We start from the raw sequence: 13,691 nt of genomic DNA, 5'->3' as shown, positions 1-13,691 counted from the left end.
GGTTTACAAGAGCTAGTTCCAGGACAAGCTCAAAGCTACAGAGAAACGCTGTCTCAAAAACAAACAAACAAAAGCAGGACAAGGTCACATGCACCTTGAAAACATTTTTTTGTGTGTGTGGGGCGATTAGCTTTCTGTAACTTTTTTTACATTTCTAAATTTAGTGTATTTATGACTCGGTAGGTGCACACGTGGAGGCCAGAACTAACACCTGTAGGAGTTAGTTCTCTCCCTCTCCCACATAGATTCTAGGGACAGAGCTTGCACTGTCAGGCCCCTTTGCTTTCTGAGCCATCTTCTCAGCCCGTTTAACTTTTACCTGAAAAACCACCCAAGAGCTTTAAGACGCCAGGCGGTGGTGGCGCACGCCTTTAATCCCAGCACTCGGGAGGCAGAGGCAGGCGGATCGCTGTGAGTTCGAGGCCAGCCTGGTCTACAAGAGCTAGTGCCAGGAGAGGCTCCAAAGCTACAGAGAAACCCTGTCTCGAAAAACTGAAAAAAAAAAAAAGCTTTAAGAGAAGTACCTTGATCAGATTTACTTTAAAAATAATGGCCATTTGGTGTATTAAATGTGTGAAAAAGCAGAACGAGTTTATCAGTAAGAAGGTCACTTAAGAGAGAAGCTTGATAAGAGCATTATAAGGAAGCCAAAACAAACTGGATTTGCTTCACGTCGCAAATCCATAGACTCATTAAGGGTTCATAGGTCAAGGCTACAGTACAGTTAAGATTTCTGTACCAGATTATCACTATGCTCCCACTGTACCTTGCCCATGCCTCTATCAAATCAGCTCTCTGACATGTGTGTGTTAGTGTCTGCGAGGCACTGTTCTAGCCTTAGAGATGCAAGGAACAGAAATGGAAGGTGCCCACAAGACTGTACCTTGCATGGGAAGTGTTGGGGGAGACAGAAGGTAAACAGTGTAGATTAAAAGCACTTCTAAGCACTTGGAAGGGCATGAGGATTCACCTGAACGCCAGCAGAGACCAGGCTGAGGAATTCACACAGCATTGAAAATAGCATTGAAGATTTGCAAGGGATGGAAAAAGTTTAAGAAATTGAGTTTTAATCATAGGAGACCAGGCAGTCCTGGCACATGCCTTTAATCCCAGCATTCAGGAGGCAGAGGCAGGTGGGTCTCTGTGAGTTTGAGGCCAGCCTGGCTGGTCTATGCAGTGAGTTCTAGGGCAGTCACTACACAGAGAAACCCTGTCTTAAAAAACCAAAAAAGAAAAAAAAAAAAAGGCTGGAGAGATGGCTCAGTGATTAAGAGCACCGCCTGCTCCACCGCCTGCTCCTCTAAAGGTCCCGAGTTCAGTTCCCAGCAACCACGTGGTGGCTTACAACCGTCAGTAAATGAGATCTGGTGCCTTCTTCTGGCCTGCAGGCATGCATGTAGGCAGAATACTGTATACACAATAAACAAATAAATATTAAAAAAAAAAAAAAGAAAAGAAAAGAAAAAAAGAATCAAAATGGGCGGGGCCTGGAGGACCTGGGTTCCATTCCCAGCATGGAGGCTCACAACCATCTGTAACCCCAGTTCCAGGGGATCTGATGCCTTCTTCTTGTCTCCTCAGACACTGCATGCATATGGTGCTCATACAGACTTGCAGGCCAATCACCCACACACTTAAAAAAAACTAAAAAATTTTAAAAATAGGTTTTGAGAAGTCAAAGGCAGTCAAATATGCATGCTTAGCCAGTCATTCCCCACATATGATAAAAGGCAGCATATTTTGTTGGGTTTTGTACTCCTAGTACCTTCACTGTAAATAACTAGTGCTTAATAAAATGACTACAAATGAATATCAGAAGAGATTTCATTAAAAACAAACCGGGGGCTAAAGAGATGGCTCAGAGCCTAAGTGCACGTGCTGTTCTTCCAGAGGACCAGGGTTTGACCTACATGATAGCTACCAAGTATCTGTAACTAGAGTTCCAGGGGATTTGATGACTTCTGGACTCTGGGAGCACTGCAGCATGCATGGTGCACAGACATACATGCAGGCTGTAGTTGGACTTTCCCTTGGGTGACCAGTTCACAAATAACAACACAGAGACTATTATTAATTATGAAAGCATAGCCTTACCTTAGGCTTTTTCCCAACTAGCTCTTATAACTTAACCTGTTTCTATTAATCTATGTTGTCATATGGCTTGGTTACCTCTCCTCTATACTGTATGTCTGACTCGTTCCTGGTGTCAACGGTGTTTCCTGCAGGTTTGGATTCTAACTCTGAGTTCCTCTTTCTCCCATTAGTCTCTCCTGCCTAGCTATTGGTCGTTCAGCTCTTTATTAAACCAACCAGAAGGTGCCTTAGGCAGAGACACATCTTCACAATGCAAACAAATATTCCACAACGTTTCCCACTTTTTGTCTAATCAAAAAAGAAAGATTTTAACTCTAACATAGGAAACTACATACAATAAGAACAAGTATCAGGTAAAAATTATATTCACAATGTCCAGTCCATTTGTATTTAGCAAATTCAGAGAAAATACTTTAATTTATTTTTTCTTGGTGAGTCCAAAGTTTTATACCCAATTTAGTTTCTATCATAACTAAAGAAAACTGTAACTATAGTGCTGTGGTATATTGTACACTGTGAAGATGTATCTTTGCCAAGGCACCTTCTGAATGGCCGGGCGGTGGTGGCGCACGCCTTTAACACCAGCACTTGGGAGGCAGAGGCAGGCGGATCTCTGTGAGTTTGAAACCAGCCTGGTCTACAAGAGCTAGTTCCAGGACAGGCTCCAAAACCACAGAGAAACCCTGTCTCGAAAAACCAAAAAAAAAAAAAAAAAAGTTAATTTAAGTTAAAAGAGCTAGTTGGGGAAAAGCCTAAGCTAAGGCCAAGTCTTAATAATTAATAATAAACCAGGCTGTAGTGGTATACACCTTTAATCCCAGCAGTCTGGAGGCAGAGGCAGGCAGATCTCTGTGAGTTTGAGACCAGTCTGGTCTACAGAGCTAGCTCCAGGAAAGCTAAAGCTATTACACAGAGTAACCCTGTCTCAAAAAACCAATAATAATAATAATAATAATAATAATAATAATAATAATAATAATAAGTCTGTCTCATTATTTGTGAGCTGGCAGACTAAGGAAAGTCTGACTTTAGGAGGTAAAATACCATATACACAAAATAAAAATAAATGTTTTCAAAAATAAAAACAAACAAAATAAGACCTGCCTGAGCTGTCAAGATGACCAACTGGGTAAAGGCACTTACCTGTAAGTGTGAAGCCACATGGTGGAAGGAGAGAGCCATCACCTCTGGAGGACCTCTGTCCTCTCTATGTGTGCCATGGGACATACAGTGACACATGCATTGAGTGCATGCACACACTCACAAATAAACAAATGTATTTAACAATTAAAACTGGCTGGCTGGGGAGATATTCTGGTAGCAAAGACCACTTGTTCTTGCAGAGACCCACACTCATATCAGTACTCATATCAGAAGACTCACACTGCCTGTAATTCCAGCTCCAGGGTATCTAACATTCTCTTCTGGCCTCCACAAGCACCTGCACACATATACAGACACATGCAAGTAAAATAAAACCTTTTTTTAAAAATTAAAAAGAGGCCGGGCGGTGGTGGCGCACGCCTTTAATCCCAGAACTCGGGAGGCAGAGTCAGGCAGATCTCTGTGAGTTCGAGGCCAGCCTGATCTACAAGAGCTAGTTCCAGGACAGGAACCAAAAACTACGGAGAAACCCTGTCTCGAAAAATTCAAAAAAAAAATTAAAAAGAAATGACCCACATAAACTTCACCTCATATACATTCCCCAAGATGGAACAGAAAACCCTGAAGGTCCTGTATTGTTTGTTTGAAACAGGGTTTCATTGTGTAGCCCTGACTGTCCTGGAACTCAGGACCTCCCTCTGCCTCCTGAGTCCTGGGGTTACATTCATTACCACATTGGGCCTGTCCTGAATTCTTTATATGCTTTTTTTTTTATCCTAAGAAAGTGTAAAAGCTCACACCACAATCAACCACAATTATTAAATTACCATTTCCCATTATGATGATTTTTGTTTCTTATTCTACCTGAAAACTCAGAGCAAGGTTGCAATGTTAAACTATGGGGAATCAAAATTTATAAAAAAGGGGGGGGGGGCTGGAGATATGGCTCAGAGGTTAAGAGCATTGCCTGCTCTTCCAAAGGTCCTGAGTTCAATTCCCAGCAACCACATGGTGGCTCACAACCATCTGTATTGAGGTCCGGTGCCCTCTTCTGGCCTTCAGGTATACACACAGACAGAATATTGTATACATAATAAATAAATAAATATTTTTTAAAAAATTTATAAAAACGAAATGATTAGTATTAAAATGTCAACAGGCCAGGTATGGTGGTACATGCCTTTAATTTTAGCACTCAGGAGGAATAGGCAGATGGTACTCTAAACCATTCATGTCTACAGAGTGAACTCTAGGCCAGCTAGGGCTACAGAGCTAGACATTATCTCAATGAAGTTTTATTCATATACAAAAAAATAAATAAACCCTGCCGGGCACTGGTGCACATGCCTTTAATTTCAGCCCTCGGGAGGCAGAGGTAGGTAGATCTCTGTGAGTGTGAGGTCAGCCTGCTCTACAGAGTGAGTTCCAGGATAGTCAAGGCCACAAAGAGAACCCTGTCTCAAAACATAAAAAACAAACAAACAAATAAAAAGAAGCAAAATCTGGGGACAAGTGAGACGTCTCAGTGGTAAGAGCATGAGCTGTCCTTGTAGAGGACTGGGGTTTAGTTCCCAGCACCTACAGAGCAGCTCACACTCATCTGTAACTCCAGTTGCAGAGGATCCAACAGCCAGACACTATAGCGCAAATTCTAATTGGTATTAGTAATAAAAACCCAGAGTCAGAGACAGGCAATGGTGGTGCGCTCCTTTAATCCCAGCACTCAGGAGGCAGAGGCAGGCAGATTTCTGTGAGTTTGACCTGGTCTACCAAGCAAGTTCCAGGACAGCTAGGGCTATTATACAGAGAAACCTTGTACCAGAGACAGAAAGAGAGAGAGAGAGAGAGAGAGAGAGAGAGAGAGAGAGAGAGAGAGAGAGAGAGGAAAGTAAAAGAAAAAAAAAGAAAGGAAGGAAGAAAATGTCAATGGAGAAAAAACACCTCTGGACATTTCCCCAAGGTTATACAAATGGCTGATAAGCACATGAAAACTTCCAATATTACTAACCACTAAGAAAATGTAAATCAAATCTACAATGAAGTGATACATCTACTAGAATGGTTATTATGAAAAGAACAGAAAATACATGTTGATGAATGTTGGGGAATATTACTGTAAGGTGTGTTGCTTTTGTTTATACTGCATTTGTTTACCTCTGTGAAGCTGTTGATGCTTTGCTGATGAACATCTGATGGGCTAATAAAGAGCTAAATGGCCAATAGTGAGGCAGGAGCAAGGATAGGCAGGGCTAGCAGGCAGAGAGTATAAATAAGAGAACTCTGGGAAGAAAAAGGAGCAAGAGAACAAGGAACTGAGGACATCAGGGGTCAGCCACCCTGTTACACAGCCAGCCATGGAGTAAGAGTGAAAGTAAGATACACAGAAATAAGAAAGATAAAAGTCCAGAGGCAAAAGGTAGTCGGGATAATTTAAGAAAAGCTGACAAAAAAAAAAGAAAAAAGAAAGAAAAGAAAAGCTGACAAGATAGCCGGGTGGTGGTGGCGCATACCTTTAATCCCAGCAGGTGGATCTCTGTGAGTTCGAGGCCAGCCTGGTCTACAAGAGCTAGTTCCAGGACAGGCTCCAAAGCTACAAAGAAATCTTCTCTTGAAAAACCACAGAAAAAAAAGGAAGGAAGGAAGGAAGGAAGGAAGGAAGGAAGGAAGGAAGGAAAAGCTGACAAGAGGGCTGGAGAGATGGCTCAGGTTAAGAGCATTGCCTGCTCATCTAAAGGTACTGAGTTCAATTCCAGACAACCACATGGTGGCTCACAGTCATCTGGTGTCCTCTTCTGGCCTGCAGGTATACACGCAGGCAGAACACATAATAAAATTTTAAAAAGAGATAAAAAGCTTGCAAGAAACAGGCCAAGCTAAGCCTGGGCATTTGTAAGAAAGTATAGGCCTCCATGTGATTTATTTGGGAACTGGATGGTGGCCCCCCAAAAAAAACCCAAAAGAGTAAAACAAACACATTTGTTATCCATTGTTGTTGAGGCAGGGTCTCACAGGATAGCCAAGAATGGCTGGAACTCACCAAGTGGAACGGGCTAGCCTTAAACTTGCAGCCTCAAACTTCAATCCTGTTGCCTCAGTCTCCTGAATGCTGGGATTACAAAATGAGCCAAGGTGTTCCCTTGAATAATTGAAATTCTTTTTTTGTTTTGTTTTCTCAAGACAGGGTTCTCTGTAGCTTTGGAGCTTGTCCTGGAACTAGCTCTTGTAGACCAGTCTGGCTTTGAACTCATAGAGATCTGCCTGCCTCTGCCTTCTGAGTGCTGGGATTAAAGGCATGTGCTACCATCGCGGCCAATAATTGGATTCTTTTTTTTTTTTTTTTTTGGTTTTTCGAGACAGGGTTTCTCTGTAGCTTTGGTGCCTGTTCCAGAACTAGCTCTTGTAGATCAGGCTGGCCTCGAACTCCCAGAGATCCGCCTGCCTCTGCCTCCCGAGTGCTGGGATTAAAGGCGTGCGCCACCACCGCCCAGCCAATAATTGGATTCTTTTTTTTTTTAAACTTTTCATTTTTTTTTTATTTAAAAATTATTTATTTATTATGTATATAATATTCTATCTGCATGTATGTCTGCAGGCCAGAAGAGGGCACCAGACCTCATGATAGATGGTTGTGAGCCACTATGTGGTTGCTGGGAATTGAACTCAGGACCTTTGGAAGAGCAGGCAATGCTCTTAACCACTGAGCCATCTCTCCAGCCCCCAATAATTGGATTCTTATACATGTTGATGGCAATGTAAAATTTTATGCCTGCTATTGAGAACAGCATGACACTGGGAAATGTAAATAACTTCTTCACTGAGATTCCATCTCACTCCAGTCAGAAAGGCTACTACAAACAATTAACAACAACGGCTGGCAAGGACTTGGAGAAAAAGGACACCTTAGGTACTATTTATGGGAATATGAACTACTACAGATTGTAATGGGAAAAGTAAAATGCTGCAGGTTCCCGAGTGGCTGGAGTGGGCAGCACACCATGAGACCATGCTGCAGGTCCTGGAGCACGGACAGGCAGTGGGCAGGGGGTCCAGAGAGCAGCCAGTACCAGGCAGGGATGGTGCACGCAGGTCTCCTAAGGCGGCTGGACCTGGGCAGGGAGCCAGGCGGCAGGCGAGAGACAGATGGATGGATAGGCACGCCATGCAGAGTGAGGTTGGATATTTATTTAGTGGGTTATGGAAGGGAAGGGGAAGAAGGAGGGGAGAGGAGGGAAGGGAACGGGAGGGGACAGGAGGGAAGAGGAGGAGAAGGGAGGGAAAGGAGAGACAGAAGCTGCCTCTTCTTGAGGGAGTAGGAGAAGGAAGAGACTCAGGCTGCAAGCAGGAAGGAAGATCTGCCTGCCTCAGTGGAGGTGGAGGAAGTGGACAAGGCTTTTCTCTTAAAGGGACAGGACAGATCATTACACAGATACTATGGAAGACAGTAGGAAGATTCCTAAAAATATCATATGATCTAGTTGATCCACTCCTATATATATTCCCAAATGAATGTTGGTACACAAGAGATACCTACATAATACCCATATTTTATTACAACACTATTCCCAAGAGTCAAGTTGTGGAACCCACCTAAACATCCAAGACATGAATGGATACACACACACACACACACACACACACACACACACGATAGGATATTATTCTGGTATTAAGAAGAATGAAATTCGGAGGTAGAGATATAGTTTACTTGATGTGGCTCAATTGGTGGAGTGACTGCCTATCATTTATGCGGCTTCTGGGTTTGATATTCAGAACTGAAAAATAAAGATTGCCAGGTACGGTTACTGTGGTGGTTTGAAGAGTCCTCACAGCCTTGGGCATTTGAATACTTGTCCCCAGTCCTTGGTTGTCTGGGAAAGACATAGGTGTGGCCTTGTCACTGGAGTGTAAGCTTTAAGATTTCAAAAGATTCCTACCAATTTGACTTAGTTCAAGGCTTTCTGTTTATGGTTAGATAGGTGTGCTCTAGCTGCTGCCCCAGCTGCTGCCTGCCTGCTACCCTCTGTTCCACCATCATGGTTATCCCTCTGGAACACGAGCCACAAACCAACCCTTCTCTAAGTTAACTCGGCTGTGTGTTTCATAATAGAAAGTAAAAGACAACCCATTCTGTATTCTCAGTGCTTCTCCCTCATGAATCCAACTTTCTTAACAACCATTTAAACCTCATTGTAAATTACTCTTTGAACAATTTACCTTAAAAATAGACACCAATAACAACTCAGAGGCTCCTTTACATACCCACTGCAAAAACTCCTGCACACAATCCTCCCTTGAAAGCCATACTCACACGGTTTTCATCTTGTTCTTCCCCTGAGTATCTATTAACCACTGTGCTTAAGACTGTTAAAAAAGTATTTTTTGTTTTTCCTCGACAGGGTTTCTCTATGTAACAGCCTTTGCTGTCCTAGAATTCGCTCCGTAGACCAGGCCGGCCTGGAACTGAGAGATCCACCTGCCTCTGCCTCCCAAGTGCTAGGATTAAAGGCGTGCATCATCACTGCCTGGCTGTTGAAACTTTAATAAACTCCAATTCTGCTTCATATTGGTTCTTCCTGAAATTCTTTTCTCCAACAAAGTCAAGATTCTTGGTTTTGCCTGAAAAGACGTCTCTAAGGGAAAAACTCCTCAGGCTGCAGACTGAGTTCCACACATCCTGGGTTTACAGTGTGAGAACCCGTCTCAAAACAAAACAAAAAACAAAAACACGAACATGTTGCGGCTCCCAGCCTGGACTGTGACAAATTCAAACTTTTTTGTTTTGAGACAGCATCTTGCTACTTGGCCCTTCTGCCTTTGAACTCTTAGCAACCTTCCTTGCCTCGACTTCCCGAATACTGAAACTTAGCACGTGCCGCTAAGCCTTCTTTAATGTCAAATTTACTACTCGCTTTTGGGAGTCTGCGCAGCCACAAAAGTTGGTGTCCGTGTCCGTTTGCTCAGTTGGGAACCAATAAAGTTTAATGTCTTCAAAGCGGGCCTAGCCGTTTAGGCCCTGTTGGGCAATCCTGAAAAAGAACCGGGTTAGAAACTCGCGCGCACTGCCAGATCTTCCCGTTCTTCTTAGCAGTGCAATCCTCCCTACTCCTAGAGCTCTCGGGCTGAGGAGAAGGTGTGCGCGCGGGGCTGGAGGTGGGGGTAGGCGGTGAGGTCCGGGGGCACTTCCGGTGTCGGGGGACGACGCGTGCGCTCCGTTTCCGGTGCATCGGGTAAGGCGGCTGCCGCAGGCTTTGCAGCTAAGGTGAAGTGCCCACGGTTGGCCCCGGCAGCATGAAGCCTAGACCTGCAGTGTTCATAGACGGGAAGCTGAAGCAGCGGGTCATTCAGGTGCGTGTGTTTCCCAGAATACCGCGACTCGGCGTTCGCGCGGCTGCCTGGCGCCTCAGGCCGCGGCTGGGTTCCGGCAGGGTGCGTGGATGTTCCTACCGTGGACGCCGACCCCGACCTGCCCTCCGCATCGAGACCAGGATTCGACCTCCTCTTAAGTCGGGACAGGGCTTTTATTCCAGTGCCCTCGGTGCCCACAATTCAACGTTAATTCCAGAGCTTGCGGTTACTCTAGGGGAACAGTAAAAAGAGGGAGCCTGGGTGCTTTGCCAGTGTTTTCTTATTTTCATAGCTGGGGAGCTCTGTGTGGTGATATCAGCCTTCAGTGATCAGTGATGCCCTCAGCAGCACGAGTTGAGGGGAGGGAGAAATTTTCTTTTTCTTTGGTCTTATTGGGACAGCGTCGTACTGTGTAAGCCCAGCCTGGCCTGGAATTCGCTATGTAGGGAAACCAGGCCAGCCTTGAACTCACAGACGTCTCCTGCCTCTGCTTCTCCACTACTAGGTTAAAGGCTCTGCCACCACGTCCTGAAAGGCATGTGTATTTCTGTCCCCCTCCCCCCAGAGTTTTTCTGTGTAGCCCTAGCTGTCCTGGAACTTGCTCTGTAGTCCAGGCTGGCCTCGAACTCAGATTTCTGTCTGCATCTGCACCGCCACCACCCAGCTATCTTGAATTCTCTATATCCAACTTCCTAGTTATCTCTGCTCACTAATAGCTGTCTCCAGCTCCAGCTTTGTGAGTGGCAGAAGTCAAACATTTGCTGCTTGTTCATGTGTGTTTGAGGACATAGGGTGTATAGTAAGCCCTCACTACTTAAGATATTCTAGTGGCTAAGTATGTTAATTAAGCTGGTTGGGGGTGGCACATGCCCTTAATCCCTCCCAGCACTCAGGAGGCAGAGGCAGGGAGATCTGAGTTCAAGGCCAGCCTGGGCTACTGGCAAATTCCAAGACAGGCATGGATACACAGAGAAACCCTGTCTTGAAAAAAAAAGAAAAAAAAAAATCCAGTTACAGATTGTAACAGTTTTTTTTTTAAAAAATTATGTTTTTGATATGTTTTTATATTTTATGGTATACTTTATTCCTGAGGAATTTGCATAGAAGTATGTGTTGGAATAATTCAACCTCTTAATTTACTGACTGAAATAATATTTTCTCTTTAGTACCTCACCAGCAACAGATGTGGCAAATACGTAGACACTGGAATCTTGGCGTCTGATTTGCAAAAAATGTACAGGTAAAGAAGTGTACTTCTAAATCCTTGTTTTTAAATCCCTCTCCCCTTCCATTTTAAATATGTTATTTAAGTTTTCAGATGATATCAATGTCTGCTGGTGTTACCTTACCAATCCATTAAGCCTAAATCCCAAATCAGCTATACAAACATCTGTAATCATCTACTATACTCAGTGTTGATTCCTTTCCCTGGAGGAAATGCCTCCTTTTTTCCTTTTCTTTTCTCTTCAGTTGCCGGGAGATAGAGATACTGCTATATTCCTTCCATTTCCGTTTCATCAGAAAATTAAAAGCTGATGCGTGTTCTTCCTCAGCTCTCAGACTCTGTCAAGGAATGTGAGTCAGGCCTGGTGGCCATATCTATAAGCCCACCACCTGAAGCTGAGGAAGGAAGATGTCAGGTTGAATTAAAAGACAACCGTTGAATCTCTCAATTTATAAGCTAATAGTATTCGTACAAAGTTCAGTTCTTTTAAAAGTATTCAACATGGGTTTACGTCTGCAGCAGACAGGTCCCAGCTTAGGTAACTCAACTCGGGTTTTCTCACTGTCACGAATGAATGGCTGAACAACTGAGAGTCTTGAAGGAGCAGTAGGCTTTTTAGGGGGAATTGTTGTTTAAGCAAGAATACCCAGTAACTGTGCCCTCCCTCACTGATTCTCTTAATGCACTCCAGTCTTTGTGACTTAGGAAATGCCCCTCACAGGGTCACAGTTCCCTCTTGGGATGCCACTTCCACCACCATTGAAAACCAGTCTTCACATCTGTGCTAACCACAGCCATTGAAGGGATGTCTTTAGAGAACATATTTAGGCCGGGCGGTGGTGGCGCACGCCTTTAATCCCAGCACTTGGGAGGCAGAGGCAGGTGGATCTCTGTGAGTTCGAGACCAGCCTGGTCTACAAGAGCTAGTTCCAGGACAGGCTCCAAAAACCACAGAGAAACCCTGTCTCGAAAAACCAAAAAAAAAATAGAGAACATATTTATTTAACCTGATCTGACCACTTTCCTTTTTTATACCTGTTAATGCCCTTATTTTGTGTGGGTGGTACTTTCTTTTTTTGTTGTTTTTGTTTGTTTGTGTTGCTTTGCTTTATTTTGCTTTTTGAGAGTCTTAATGTGTATCCCTGGCTGGCCTGGGACTCACTTTGTAGACCAGGCTGGCCTCCACCTTACAGGGATCTACCTGCCTCTGCCTCTGGGTTTTGTGTTGTTAAGAGCCGGTTTTGTGCAGCCCAACTTTGCCTTCAAACTTGTAGCGAAGAGGGGCTGAAAGAGATTAGGTAGACACTGCTGGAATGACGGTTGCTGTCCTCGTAGCATAGAGGGCTGAAAGAGATTAGGTAGACACTGCTGGAGTGATGATTGCTGTCCTCGTGCAGGAGCCAGGGACAGGTAGAGGTCAGGGCGGAGATGCCGGCTTTCATCCTGTTCTTAGTTAACAGTTGTGGGTCCAGCAAAAACACCTTTCCTTTTTTTTTTTTTTTTTTTTTTAAATTAGAAAAATTACCAGTGGGATAGGGTGGTGGTGGTACCCACCTTTAATCCCAGCACTCGGGAGGCAGAGACAGGTGGATCTCTGTGAGTTCGAGGCCAGCCTGGTCTACAGAGCAAGTTCTAGGACAGGTTCCAAAGCTACAGAGAAATCCTGTTTTGAAAAACAAAAACAAAAAAAATCTACCAGCATGTTCCCTCTGTGTGTATACATGCATGTGTGCACATGTACATATGTCATGCCACATCGTGCATGTGGAGGTCTGAGGACAACTTTGTGAAGTTGTCTCCTTCTACCCTCTATGGACTTCAGAGATCAAGTTCAGGTGGTTTAGGCTTACATGGCAAAGAGCCCTACCTGCTGAACCATCTGCTGGCTCTCTCTTTGTTATAGTTGTGCCTGTGTTTTATGTTTTTAGTTAGTCATTTTCTAGTTTATCTTTTATTTATAAGACAAGGTCTTGTTATGTATTACAGGCTGTCTTCAAACTCACAGTCCTCCTGCTGTTGTAATAAGAGCAGCGGGGCTGCGTCTCTGGCACCCGGCCGCCCGCATGGCTAGCTTTATACCCGAAATAATTACATTTTAAGCCCTTTTAGGTTTTATGTGGAGTTTATTAGCACGTTGGGTGCCACTCTGTTGTAATATGAGCAGCGGGGCTGCGTCTCTGGCACCTGGCCGCCCGCATGGCTAGCTTTATACCCGAAATAATTACATGGAAACTGTATTTTTTTAATCACTGCCTGGCCCATTAGTTCCAGCCTTTTATTGGCTAGCTCTTACATATTGATCTAACCCATTTTTAATATTTTGTGTAGTATCACGAGCTGGCTTACCAGGAAAGATCTTAACCTGCATCTGTCTGGAATGGGAGAATCATGGCGACTCCCTGACTCGGCTTCTTTCTCCCAGCATTCTGTTCTGTTTACTCCACCCACCTAAGGGTTGGCCTATCAAATGGGCCTAGGCAGTTTCTTTATTAATTAACCGATAAAAGCAACAGATTAATACAAGACCCACCTCCATCACTCCTGCCTCGGCCTCCAGAGTACAGGGATTGCAGGTGTGTTCTCTCAGACCTGCCTTTATCTTTTTAATGTTATGTAGCTCTCTTGACTGAGTCCTAACTAAGCACCATTTAGGAAAGAATTAATCTTGGGCTGGTTTGGTTTAGTTATTCTTTTTTTTTTTTTTTTTTTTTTAATATTTTTATTTATTATGTGTACAATATTCTGTCTGTGTGTATGTCTGCAGGCCAGACCTCACTACAGATGGTTGTGAGCCACCATGTGGTTGCCGGGAATTGAACTCAGGACCTTTGGAAGAGCAGGCGGTGCTCTTAACCTCTGAGCCATCTCTCCAGCCCCCTGGTTTAGTTATTCTTACCTTATTGTCTGAGATACTGTTGTGCTC

General features: G+C 44.0%; 1 protein-coding gene across 3 annotated transcripts in view; it reads left to right on the top strand.

Annotated features, from left to right (window-relative positions):
- Positions 1 to 9,400: 9,400 nt before the first annotated feature.
- Nvl (nuclear VCP like) overlaps positions 9,401 to 13,691 on the top strand; it is a 69,255-nt gene continuing 64,964 nt past the window's right edge. For 2 of the 3 annotated variants that reach the window (XR_009057155.1, XM_057770512.1), the window contains exons 1-2: positions 9,401 to 9,543; positions 10,710 to 10,783. Coding sequence is in view for 1 of the 3 variants with exons in the window: in XM_057770512.1 (XP_057626495.1) it covers positions 9,487 to 9,543; positions 10,710 to 10,783 (131 nt within the window). In the remaining 2 variants the exon portion in view is untranslated. The remainder of the gene's footprint in view (positions 9,544 to 10,709; positions 10,784 to 13,691) is intronic. The other variant, XM_057770513.1, reaches the window with a different exon arrangement.

The sequence above is a fragment of the Chionomys nivalis genome, chromosome 5, assembly GCF_950005125.1.
Source record: "Chionomys nivalis chromosome 5, mChiNiv1.1, whole genome shotgun sequence".
Lineage (NCBI taxonomy): Eukaryota > Metazoa > Chordata > Mammalia > Rodentia > Cricetidae > Chionomys > Chionomys nivalis.
The sequence above is the reverse complement of the archived record's forward strand: the minus strand, read 5'-3'. Positions and strand labels throughout refer to the sequence as shown.